Source organism: Stenella coeruleoalba (genome assembly GCF_951394435.1).
Source record: "Stenella coeruleoalba genome assembly, chromosome: 1".
In the NCBI taxonomy this organism is placed as follows: domain Eukaryota; kingdom Metazoa; phylum Chordata; class Mammalia; order Artiodactyla; family Delphinidae; genus Stenella; species Stenella coeruleoalba.
In genome coordinates, this window is record NC_137169.1 from 21,014,277 (window position 1) to 21,027,723 (window position 13,447).

General features: G+C 52.0%; 1 protein-coding gene across 1 annotated transcript in view; it reads right to left on the minus strand.

Annotated features, from left to right (window-relative positions):
- The window catches only part of SLC9A1 (solute carrier family 9 member A1), a gene marked incomplete at its 5' end in the record, with an annotated part of 48,577 nt that extends 35,493 nt beyond the window's left edge, over nucleotides 1-13,084 (minus strand). Inside the window, one exon of the mRNA XM_079928677.1 lies at nucleotides 12,733-13,084. Within this exon, the coding sequence (XP_079784803.1) occupies nucleotides 12,733-13,084 (352 nt within the window). The remainder of the gene's footprint in view (nucleotides 1-12,732) is intronic.
- Between the last annotated feature and the right edge of the window lie 363 nt (nucleotides 13,085-13,447).

Here is a 13,447-nt window from a genome sequence, read left to right on the forward strand (position 1 = left end):
TTTTTATTTATTTATTTTTGGCTGTGCTGTGCAGCTTGTGGGATCTTAGTTCCCCAACGAGGGATTGAACCCGCACCCTTGGCAGTGAGAGCGTGGAGTTCCAACCACTGGACTGCCAGGGAATTCCCTCCTTTTCCTTTGATGTTACAGGACAGTGGTGACTCCCATTTCTGAGAGCTTATGATGTGCTCAGGGCTTTACAGACATTACTGCATTTGACTGGGAAGACTGAGGCTCACAGGGTGGGGTGGTTACGAAGTGGCAGAATCTTCTGCCCTTAACGCTGGCACAGATCACCTGGCACCTCATCACAGCTGGGCCTATTTTAAAAATCCTCATCTGGGGGCTTCCCTGGTGGTGCAGTGGTTAAGAACCCGCCTGCCAGTGCAGGGGGCACGGGTTCAAGCCCTGGTCCGGGAAGATCCCACATGCCGCGGAGCAACTAAGCCCGTGCGCCACAACTACTGAGCCTGTGCTCTAGAGCCCATGAGCCACAACTACTGAAGCCCACACGCCTAGAGCCCGTGCTCTGCAACAAGAGAAGCCACCGCAATGAGAAGCCCGCGCACCACCACGAAGAGTAGCCCCCGCTCGCCGCAACTAGAGAAAAGCCCACACGCAGCAACGAAGACCCAACACAGCCAAAATAAATAAATAAATTTATTTAAAAAATAATAATAATAATAAATTTTATTTACCTGGAGCCACCTGCCCCCTGTGTTTAGCACAGCACTGGATGCCCAGCAGGGCATCAGTAAATCTTGCTGAGTGATTTTTCAGTTGCTGGGAGATTCAAGACTCACAGAAAACAAGCTGGTATTTCTCCTCCTCCTGATCCTAGAAGGACTCCTAAGTGCCGCCATTTGTCATATGTTCAGACTGTGTCAAGCCTGTGCCATGTATCTTACAAGGGTGCTCTCCCTGAGTCCTCCCAACATCCCTGCCAGGTGTTACCCCATGCTGGGGGTGATCAAAATGAGACACAAACAGGGTAAAATGACTTGCCCATAGTCAAGGTGCTACAGTGGTAGAGCTTAGATTTGAACCCAGGTCTGTCAAGTTGCAAAGCCTGTGTTCCTAACCACCAAGTTTCCAAAGGAAACTGCTCTGGGACACTCCTCTGCAATCCAAAGGTCCTGCCTCAGGTAGAAGCTTCCGGCTGTGCCCAGTGAGCCCTGTTTCACTCGAGCATCTCATCTAAATCCTACCTATTCTTTAAGACCTAGTTCACCAGTCACCTCCATAAAGCCTCCCTGATCCAAGCAGGAAGGTCTTTCTGCCTTCTCTAAACCCTCAAAAACTTCCATCTTCACCTCGACTCGCACCCAATTTCTACCGCCTGACTCCCCTGCAACTATACTGAACTTCTCAGACCAGTCCTTGAGCTCCTTGAGAGAAGCAGTTCTTGGGCATCTTTGTTTGTTCCACCAGCCAGGCAGGCCCAGAAGGGTGTGGTAGGGTGCCAGCTCCCCTCCCCCACTGAGCTGTAATCTGAGTCTTGGGCTGGGCTCAGTGAGGTGAGCTGGCCCTGCCTCCACACTGGCATCCTGCCTACCTGGTACGGCATCCAGATTCCTGTGGGCCCTGGCCCCAGGAGATAAGATCTCATTCCCTGGTTTGAGGGCAAAGATGCTATAAAAAGCAGAGCACCCAGGCTCAATATTGGCTTGTGAAGGAGTACAAAAGCCTGAAGAATTTGATGGGTGAGGGCAGAAGCTTCTGGGTCCCAAGGCTTGCACTTGGTTCTCCTGCAAAGACCTGTATGACCAAAGCCAAGTGGCTTCTCGGCCAGGAACAGCTCTTCTGATGCACAGTCCAGCACGAAGCTGCCGTTCCTTAGGCTTTTAGGGCCCACTAGAGAGGTACCAGTGCTTAGATACCAACATCAAGGCCAAAGACCACAGCCCCTCCTCTTGGTCCAGCTCTTACTGCCTAGAGACCCCTGAGTTAGTTAACAGAGCAGGGAAAGCCCTCCCTGCCCTGCCGTTAATTCACTTGTGAATATGGGCACATCCTCTCTCGGCCTTAACGGGGAGATGAGAGGACTGGATCAAAACATCTCCATCTCTCCTTGGGGCCCTGGGGCCACAGGCTATGATAAGGTTCTTTCTACCTCTAATATTCTACAGGTAGAATAATATTGTCTACTTTCACTCCTGGAAACAGAGTCAGAGCAGGAGATGGGGGTCCTCAATCCAAGAAACAGCAGAGGCCAATCGGGGCTGCCTAGTATTGGGCCCTCAAAGCCTGTCCCCTTAAAAGGCAATGCCTTGTTTCTGCTGCCTCCAAGGTAGCTGCTTCCCGTAACAGAGTCTCAGAGGACGGTCTGGGCCCTGGCCACTTTAGGAAAAAGGGCAGGAGGACTGAGTTACCTCCCAGGGTGTCAGCTGAGCTCACCTTGGAAACCCACCAGAACCAGGGGGCAGAATGAACCCAGTACTTGCCCTGTCTACACTGGGCAGGGGAAGCCTGCTTCATCTGCTTTGATCCCCAATCAGGAAAAGTTTTTCTCTGCTTTACAGAATCATCTTCCCTCCTCTTCTCCTGGGACACAGCTTGTTCATTCTGACTGGATTCATTCCCCTTGCCTAGAAGGAGTTCTGCAGTTCCCCGGGCAAACCCCTCTCATCCCAGAGGTAAGTACCACTTCGTCCAAGGAAAGCCCTTTACCCTTCTTCAGATTCCCACAGGACAAGGGCCAAAGCTCTTAACCTTTGGCCGGGGGGTGGGGGCACAAATCCTGCTGAGAATCTATGGCTACTGTGGGCTTTCTTCCTCTGATACAAACACACAAATGTCTGCAGATATTTGGAGGAGGATGGTCCATGGGTCCCCTGAACTCCATCAAGAACTCAGAAAGAATCTCAGAAACCTAGATCTAGATCCTAGAAGAACAGCAGGTCCCCAAGTCCATTCTCCCACCTAAGCCAGGATCCCTTCTAACAGCAAGTCCCCCTGAGAGATGTTCCTCTTCTCCACCTGGCCCACTGCTCAAGATCACCTCCTTCAGGGAGGCTTCCCTTGTCTCTCCCCCTCCTCTCTGAGCCCCTCTGCATCCTAGCCAGAGCCACACAACTTCCCACCTGTGCTTTCTCCCCTGTGTGTTGTCTTACTTCCCCTGCAAGTGAGCTGGCTCTCTGCCGACCCATTCATTTAACCCCATAACCCTGAGCTAGAGTTGGAGATGACCATTACCATGAACTTGAGAATTCTGTGCTTTGAAGCCAGTGCTCATGATAGCAGTGGCCCATTCCCCCAAAGGATGGGGCTGTGGAGATCTCCTTCCGAGGGCCTCAGGCTGCCCAGGCCTCACCAGAGGAGGGGCTCCTCTGGGACCACTGCCTTTCCCGCTGGAAAGTCCCGGAGAGCCTTTCAACAACTGAAATCAACAGACAGGGAAACTAAGACCCGGGGAGGCAAAATGACAATATTCAAGAAAGAGGCAGAGCTAGGACTAGGATCCAGGTCCCTGATTCCCAGCCTGGAGCTCTTTTCCTTACACAAGTGGCTTTATAAAAACTAAATCCGGTTACAATAGCCAGGACATGGAAGCAACCTAGGTGTCCATCAACTGATGAATGGATAAAGAAGATGTGGCACATATATACAATGGAATATTACTCAGCCATAAAAAGAAACGAAGTTGAGTTATTTGTAGGGAGGTGGATGGACCTAGAGTCTGTCATACAGAGTGAAGTAAGTCAGAAAGAGAAAAACAAATACTGTATGCTAACACATATATATGAAATCTAAAAAAAAAAAAAAGGTTCTCACGAACCTAGGGGCAGGACAGCAATAAAGATGCAGACGTAGAGAATGGACTTGAGGACACGGAGAGGGGGAAGGGTAAGCTGGGATGAAGTGAGAGACTGGCATGGACTTACATACACTACCAAATGTAAAATAGATAGCTAGTGGGAAGAAGCCACATAGCACAAGGAGATCAGCTCGGTGCTTTGTGACCACCTAGAGGGGTGGGATAGGGAGGGTGGGAGGGAGACACAGAGGGAGGGGATATGGGGATATATGTATATGTATAGCTGATTCACTTTGTTATAAAGCAGAAACTAACACACCATTGTAAATTATACTCCAATAGAGATGTTAAGATTAAAAAACAAAAAACAACAAAATCCGGAATTCCCTGGCGATCCAGTGGTTAGGACTCCATGCCTTCACTGCTGAGGGCATGGGTTCAATCCCTGGTCAGGGAACTAAGATCCTGCAAGCCTCGCAGCCACAAAAAAAAAAAAAAAGATTAAAAACTAAAATCTGCCCTCACACTCTCACACTCATATATGCACAGAAAATTTCTGAAAAGATGCAGGAGAAAGTTAACAGTGGTAACCTCTGGGGAGTACGACAGTGGAGGTAGTCAGAGAAGTGGGGAGGAAAACTTTTACTTTTTACCTTAATACCCCTCTCTACTGTTGAACATGTTTTATTTATTCATATTATAAAAATAAACCTGCCACAGAAAGGAGATTCTGGCCCCAGCCCACTCCCAACACACACACAAAAACAAAGAGAAGACATAAGTCAACGTGTCTAGGTACAACTATAAATTTGCAAGACTGCCTTTTTGCATGGTTTACGGCACTGGTCTCATTAATTCACAGTCACAGTGCGGTTGATGACTCGATGAATCTTCCTAGGGAAAGCTTAATTCAATTAGGGCTCTCGGCAGTTCCCTGACGAAGCTCTGGTATCTTGCTTTTACTTATACAAATTGAGGGTAAACCAAACAGATGCAGACTTTCCCAGAGGGACCCCAGCCAGCCCAGAGATGATGCCCTAGAAGACCCTCCATTAGAGCCAGGCCGAGGGAGGCAGAGGGGGAGGAAGGCGGCTGTGGCAGCAGCACTTACACAGGTGCTGGCTGACGCCGAGAGCATCACTCTGTGTCAAGCTGGTTTCTTGTCTTCCTCAAAGGCTTCACGTGGACACTATCTCTACACGGAAGTCAGTCATGCACTTATTTGTCCCCCAAGTATTTAGGAGCCCTCCCCCTGTGCCAGGCACAGAGAAGAAAGTAAACAAAGGCTCTGCACTCAAGGGGCTTCCATTCTTGTAGGAGTCCTGTCCTAAGAACAGCTCTCCCTGTCCTGCCTGCTTGCCTAATTCCTCTCCATCTTCAAGACTGGCTCAAATTCCACCTCCTCCGAGAAGCCTTCCCTAACCACCTGTGCCCTCGGGGACTGCTTGTTCCCTCTGAACTCTGCCTCTGCCAGGAGTCTGCCGAGACCTCAGCACAGATGGACCATTTTCTCCAAACAGACTGGAAGCTCCTGGTGAGCCAGGCCTGGGTCTCACTCTCCTTGGTTCCCCGATGTGCCACAAGCTCAGAGCCCGCTGGCTGGTTTCAGCTGACCTGCCTCTACGACCCCACCTCGGACAGATGAATTGATTAGCTGCTCTCAGTCCTGGCTGGCCAGCCCAAAGCCAGAGCCTCTGTCAGTCTGCCTGGCACACAGCAAGTGCTACGTAAGTGTTAGCTACTTATTATTTTGGTGAGCTCATAGATTCTGCCTGACACAGCTGTGATGTCACCTCTCTGCTTTTCAGTGGCCTGGTCTCGGATAGGCCCAGCGCTGTGGAAGGGCCAGTCTGGGCTTAGGGGTAAGTGTCCCCCAAGGGACTGGGAAGGGGACTTGGGAAGGAATAGGAATTTTCATCATGAATCTCACTCAGAGCTGCTTAAGGCTATATGTTTTCAGGAAAGAACTTGCCTGGGTAATTTGGGGAAACTCCAGGTTCTCAGCAAGTCAGTGTCAGAACTCAGGGGTCATGTATGACCTAACAGACCCCAAAACTGGCCCCGCATGTTGAAAGAGCTTTCAGGGGAAGGAAATGAAGTCAGCACGATTCCAGGGAAGGGGGGCAGCCCACTGATCCCGGCCCAACTCAAAACTTAGTTCAGTTAAAATTAGATTAGCCTGTAAGATTAAAAATACCCACATAGGGCTTCCCTGGTGGCGCAGTGGTTGAGAGTCCGCCTGCCGATGCAGGGGACATGGGTTCGTGCCCCGGTCCGGGAAGATCCCACATGCCGCGGAGCGGCTGGGCCCGTGAGCCATGGCCACTGAGCCTGCGCGTCCGGAGCCTGTGCTCCGCAACAGGAGGGGCCCCGACAGTGAGAGGCCCGCGTACCGAAAAAAAAAAAAAAAAAAAACCCACATATAATCACGGCCTGCCTTAAGTATCAGTTGATGTTTGTTGGCATCTAAAGAGATGGTTGGGCCCCAGCGCAGTGTGTGCAGACAATCTTGGGGAGACGTGTCTGACTCAGACGTTTACAGGGGGAGCGAATGCTGCAGCAGGAGGTCCACACAGGCAATGCATGACTCAGGAATAACCCAGGTCCTGGGTTTGCTTAGTGAGCCTTCTCTCCCCACCACGGAAGGAAAGGGGGGGCAGGTGGGGGAGGGTGACAGGAGGAGGGAGGGAGGGAGGGAGGCAGGCCCGCCAGCTGTGGACAGGCTGGCATTCCCGAAGGGAGCCCAGGGCTACTGAGCTCCAATGCCCTGTCCCTCCTGTGTTTCTGAATGCCACCACCTCTGAGAAGGGCTATTTGCTTCACGGTAAGACTTGGAGCGGGGGGGGGGCGGGTGGTCACTGGTTTCCCCCCCAACCCAAGAAATGATCCACAGAGAGCAGCCAAGACTTGAAATGCCTTTAATCCTTCCCTGTTCAAAATGATCATGGGAAAAATAAAACTTTTGAACCGAAAGGGAATCAGGGCATGATGATGAAAAGAACAAGAGCTCCAAAGTCAGACAGATCTGGGCTGCAACCCCACTGTTTTCTAGCTGTGCGAGTACCTGACACAGCCTCTGAAACAGGAGCTGAATAAGTGACAGCTAATATAGTTAACAAATATTTAACGTAAATATTACAAATTAGGAAACGAGGGCTCAGAGAAGTAGTGCCTTGCCTAAGGTCACACAGCTAGGCAGCAAAAACCTAGCACCATACCATATCTCAGGGTCTCTTGACCCCTTCCCTCTCCTGCCCCATTCAGCATGTGTTCTGTTGTAATTCACTTCTCTGCCTCTCCTTTCTCCTCCCAGAGGGCCTACAACACATCAAGGGAAAGGAAAAGTTTCCATTTCAAAAGTCTCCTGCTCCACAGACTGTGAGAATGACAGGTCCCAAGGCTGAGTCAGCCTTCACACTCTCACACACTTTCTTCATACAAATACAGGCATGCTTGAGGGGTTAAGAACTTGGAGTTAAGTTGGCCTGGGCTCCAGACCAGCCCAAACCACCATGCTCCTTTAGCCCCTTGCTCCTCCGAGAGGAAACAGTGTCTCTCCTGTCAACCACTCAAGTTACCAACGTGGATGTGCCTGGTCATTTACTCTAGTTAAAGACCCTTGGAACCTCTGGTCGCCCTTGATCTTCACAACGACCTGGCCAGGCAGGAAAGAGGACACGGCCTTGGGTTAGAAATCCAGGGATTGTGTCCTTTGCCACTTACTTGCTAAGTGACCTCAGGCAGGTCACAACATGGGGCTCGGTTTCCTTAGATGTAAAATGGTTACATCAATACCACCTGCTATTCTAACCCACAGGACCACTGAGAAGATCGGAATTAAATACTGTACATGCAAGTGCTTTGGAAACAAGTTACAATACTAATGAGAATTACTACTAAACTCCACTTGCCTTACAGGGCTAAAGAGAGTTGTGCCATCTGCTTCCAGCACAGAGGCTGCCTCTCAGGGGATCCTGCTGGGCCCCAAGGGTAACCAAAAGCAGCCCAGTGCCCTTCCAGCCCAGAAGCAGGAGATGGTAATCACAAGGTTAGCCATCCCCTGCTGGGCAAAGGAAACTACTCTTTAAGTGGCATTCCCCTGCCCAAGCAGGGAAGAAACAAGCTCAGTCAGACCACTGAGAGAGCAGAGAGACGGCAGGCAGGGTCACTAGCAGAGGATAAGGGATAGGCCCAGCCTGGCTGCGGGATTCAGGTACACATATATGGACTCACAGGGACAGAGGATGGGCCCAAAGCCGGCACAGAACCCCTACAGCTTTCTCAGGGCAGGGAGAGGGCTTCCACCATCAACAAGTGTCAGCCCCCAGAGGGAGTCCTAAAATCCCGGAAGGCAGGTGCAGTGAGCTGGGCACCCACCCCGTGCAGGGGCATCTGCTGAGGAGGACGTGAGGGGCAGGAGGTGCAGCTGCACCCTGAGAGGAGACTGTGCCAAGGCTCAAACAGAAGATAAACGGCAATGCAGCAGCACAGCAGATAACCCCTTTGCGCTGTTTCCTCATCTGTGAGACAGAGAGCCTTTATCTCATAGGATGATAGTAGGAATCAAATGAGATTACTTTTATAAAGTTCCTGACACCACTCTGTAGATACTCAATAAATGGTAATTCTTACTAAAACACACAACCCCCCCCCCCCCCGCCCCCGCAACAGAAGAGATGTCACAGGGCAGGCTAGGCCTAATGCCAAAGTTGTGGATAAACAATAAGGGATACGGTTTTAGGGGAGAAATGAAAGCAACGGCTGTGGGCTGGAGTGGGCTGGGAAGACCGCCCAAAGTGGAGGAATCTGAACAGGCCCTGAAAGCTGCCACAGCACGCTGGGCTCTGCGCTAGCATTCCCACGTCTGGTCTCTACATCGATCCTGGAAGGCAGAGATGGCATCCTTACCTTCCCAATGAGGCAAGTCAGGTTCAGAGAAACCAGGGGCCTGGTCACACAGGTACCGAGGGGCAGGGGCAGAGCCCAACATCTGTCCTTCCCACCAGAGCTGGAGGGGCTAGGTGGGGCGGGAAGGAGAGGCAGGGTGCACCTCATGGGTGTTCAGCTGAAGGAAGTCCAGGCGATATGACCAACAGAGGCCCTCTAAGTGTCCTGGAGCCTCAGGACACACATGTCCTACCTGAAGCTTCTTCCCAGTCCCCAGATGACCTCCCCTCCCACTATCCTGAAGTCACTCAGCTGTTTTCCCAAAGAGGAAAAGGTCACCTTTTTCTTTTTGGAGAGTTCCATCTGGGCTTCTAGAGACAGTTTCAAGGTGACCTTTAAGTTGTTCCTCTCTCCTTCTGAGAAGGGAGAGAGGGAAGTTCTAGTCTTACACAGGAAACCAGTTGCTGGGACTGATATCCACGCACGTGAAGTGGGCAATAACGATCCCCATCTCCCCTCCTCATGGGCTTGCTCTAAGGAGGAAGTGGCAGAACACTCCTTGCAAACACCAAAACCAGAAAAAGCTATAAGATGTGAAGGGACAAAGGAAGGTTTTTTGGTCTCTGATGAATACCTGCTTCATAGGCTGCCAGGAGTTCCGGGTCCGGGATATGGGTAAACAAACGCACGGGGTGCCAGTGGTGAGCTGGGTTACAGTGAGGTTCTCCCTTGAAACAGGCACTGGACTGGGAGCCAGGTAAACAGGGACAACGCGGAATTCATGCAGGGTCCAAACCACAATGGGAGGCGGAGGTGGGGGAGGGGAATGGGCCTACCTAAGGCTTGGAGTCATTCTCAGAGTTCTCCCAATAGTCTAACCCCAACTCACGAGCCCCTCCTCACCAAGGAAAAGGCAAGAATCCCTGGCTGTCAGAGAGAGAAAAAAGGCCCAGAGATGGGAAGTGACTTGCCTAATGTGACCCACTGAGTCACTTAGAAAAGAATCCATTAGCATCTACTCTAGAACTTCAGCTCTAACCCCACCCTTCCCACACGCATCTCCGACAGTATCTACCTGAGGCTCTCCTCAACGATTAGGACAGGAGTGAGAACTACGCACAGCACCTTCTATTTTTAAAGGAGGGGTAACTTGCAAGGGAAGCAGCTGCCCCAGATGACAGAATGAGGCCTCCAACATGGCTCCTACCCATGCTGGGGTCTGAGAGAATAGATAAGACCCCAAAATGAACTCCTAGGCTCCTGGGTAACTGATAGTACAGAGTGAGCATGGCCTCGGCACACACCCCATCCCCCAAGTCGGTTGGTGCCATGTCCCCTCCCCACAGGACCTGCTCTGGAGGCAGCTTAAGGGAAGGAAGAACAAAGTCAGTAGGACTGATTTTCAGTCCTTCCTGAAACCTTAGGGAGGGACTGCTGGTGGCAGCCTAGGTTGAGAGATTTGTAATCCTCCAGCCTCAGAGGAAGACTGTAGGAGGGGCTGAGGCAGGGATGCATTTACCTTAGGTGGTTAAAATACCAACAGGAGCAGCTGCAACTCACTGAGTGCTTCCTATAGGTACAAAGCCAGCTTTACGTGCGTTGATTTATGTCATCATCACGCCAGCAGCATTATAGCTAGATACTATTGTTTCCCCCTTTTTATATTTGAGGAAACTGAGGCTCAGAGAGGGTGTGTGGCAGAGTGGTGCCAACCTCAATCCAACACTGCAAAGGGGAAGCTCCCCGGTGGCCTAGTGGTTAGGATTCGGGGTTTTCAACTGCCGCAGCCCAGGTTCAATCCCTGGTTGGGGAACTGAGGTCCCGCAGGCAGCGTAGCCAAAACAAAAAAACAAAACAAAACAAAAACACTGCAAGGTAAAGGGAAAAATGGGCTTTCACTTTTTGCCACTTGAACTGGGACCCTTAAGATCTTTTGGCCATCTTTCTCCCTACCCTCTTCCCAGGATGGCCAGATGCTAGGGCACTCCTGTTTTCAGAGGCAGAAAATTGCCCTATCAAGCCAGAGACACAGTCTCTTGGAACTACAAATGCCCTCGGAGATCATATCCAGCCTCCTCACTTTACGATGAGAAAACTGTGGCCCAAGGGTGAGTGACTTGCCAGGGTTACCCAAGTCAGTGGAATGGCAGAAATGTCAGACCTGCAAGAGGCCACAAAGATCAACTGACAAGTGGAGAGGCATGACTGGCCCAAGGTCACAGAGGGAGGTGGTATAAGAGGCCAAGTTTCCTAACTTCTAGACTGATACCCTTGTCATGGTACCACCTCTGCCAGCTGCCCAGGGTCCCGGGCACAGTTCTGGCGGGGACGAAGCAGGCCAAGCCTGACCCCATCAGGATTAGAGGTAATCAGGCCTGCAGAGACAAACTCCTGACTATCCAGAGTAGGGTCTTCGTGGTCAGGCTGTCAACCCACCAGAAGGCACTGAGACCCACAGTGTGTGCACTAGCCTCGAACGCCCTAACACAAGGCCAGGTGAGGGGGTTGGAAAGAGGAGGGCAATGTATAAATAGTGCTTATGAGGCCTCTTCCTGGTCTCACACAGGCAAATGACACATCAGTCACTTCAGCTTCTCACCAACAAATTAAGACACAGGGTTTCACGATTCAATTGAGACGCTTGCCAGTTTCACAGGTGGGCGAGACCTGCAGAAAAAGGCCCCGGCTTGTTCAAGGTCATGTATTTGTCAGAATCAGTACACATGGCTCCCCTTGCCCAGGCCTTGATTTTTTTCCGGGAAGCTGGCTGCCATCAGGGGATAGGTGCTGGTGGCCCAGCTCCATGGGCAGGCCTGCTACTGTCACAGCACCAAAGCCCCGTATCAGGAAGCCAGCTCCTGGATCAAAACAGAAGCACGAGTGCCCTCCTGCAGCATGTCCCAGAGCCTGCCTCATACCAGCCTGGCATCGCCACTGAGCTCCTGCATGTCCTTGGGAAAGCTGCAAGGCTTCCTGCCAAGAGTCACAAACTCTCCAAACCCAAACCAGCAGAGTTCCAGGCCCCCGTGCCTTCCACAGCTAGCTGGGGGCTAGAAAAGCAAAGGCAGCTTTCAAACCCCCCCACCCCCTGCCCCCCGGACACCACCTCAAGGGGCTTCTAGGCTATGCAGGCTCTGGTGAGCTCCATCAATCAGCCAGCAGAACAGAGTGCTCGGGCCTAGCAGGGTGATAATTCTCTGGAAGGGAACAACTTTTCTGCTTCCTTCTCCCAAAAAGAACGTTTCAAAGTTTCTTCAGCTCAGAACATGCTGAGCTCCTCCACCTGTCCCTCTCCCTCTTGGATGAGCAGCAGGCAGGCCAACATGACAGCACCTTGAGACACAGCTGGGCGCAACCTGGAGATGAGCTGGGGCCAGACCAAGCCTGACCCTCCTCCACTCTCCCTCCACCCCCAAACCAGACTTCAGGAATTCCCAAGGCCCCCGTCCCATAAACTGTATAAGGAATGGCATTCCCAGGCAGGAAACTGACTCAGGGGCTCCTGAGCAGCCTGGGCAGGCAAAGCTGAGAGATAACACTCTGGGGATGAAGGAAGGTGAGGATATGGGGATGCCTCATCTTCCCCCACACCTGTAAGTCTCCAGCACACAGGTCCCCCACTACACTCAAACTCCTTAGACAAACCAAGTAGAAACAGCCTTCATCCTGGAACACCCTCCCATGAAGCATGTAATTACACTGGTCGCTGTGGACAGAGCGGACTGTGCCACTTGCTGAAGACACTCCTGTCTCACACAGCTGGGTGCCTGGCTCCCCTCGGGGTCTGTCCCAGCCAGAGGAGACTTGCCAGGCCTGGAAGCCTCGCTGAAGGTACCTAGTACCTGAAGCATCCCATCCTCTGGTCCTGCTCTCTCCCATGAACAACGCTGGCTCCCATCTTAGGAGGCCTCAGACCACAGAGGCCACGGAGCTCCAGTTTGAGAAGGACCACGATGATGGGATAGAGGCTGCCTACCTTACAGCAGTAGTCCAGACCTTTATTCCTAGGCAGCCTCAAGTGGTAAGGATGGTTCAAGAAGCTCATTAGTTTGGTGGCGGCGGAAGCGTCGGGGGCGAACTGCACTTACCTATCTTCATAAGGCAGGCCAGCAGGATCCAGAGGGAGATTTCGAAGGGTGTGCGCACGTGTGTGTAGTCGATGCCCAGGACTGGAAAGACCTTTCGAGATTTCAGGCTGTGTTCAGTGAAGGAATGGTTAACAGGGCGGCTCTCGGGGGCGAGCTCCGGCGGGGCGGTGGTGACCTCCCCAATGGAGCGTTCCCGTGGCGGCTCTGAGCCTCTGATGGTGCTGGCAGTAGGGCTGGGCTGGAGGCCATGGCTTCTAAGAACGGGTAGCAGCCCCACCAAGGCTACTGCCACAAGCAGCGAAGGGAAGATTCGAGGCGGAGAGAGGCCACAGACACCAGACCAGAGAAGCATCCTGCTGCCACCCTCGACCCTTAGCAGAGTGAGAGTAAGACCTGGGACATAGGTGGCAGGGGGTCAGCAGTGGGGAAGAGAGACTGGGGGAGTCTCTAAGCAAAGTTCATGTTTTAGAGATGTGTTTTTGTGGAAGCAGTCCTCTGGAAGTGGAGGAAGGCTGGGTTCACGATCTAGAACTCCAAACTGGGGAAGAGGGACAAGGACTCAGGACCGTAAGAGAAGACCAAAAAGGTCTGGAACTCCAGGCCTGGGAAAGGGGGTGGGGGAGGGGAGAGACTGCACCCTAGGGACAGAGGAAAGGACAGGATGGGTTGGATCCCAGGCAAGAAAAAGGAAAAGGGAGGGTGGGGACCCTCGGCT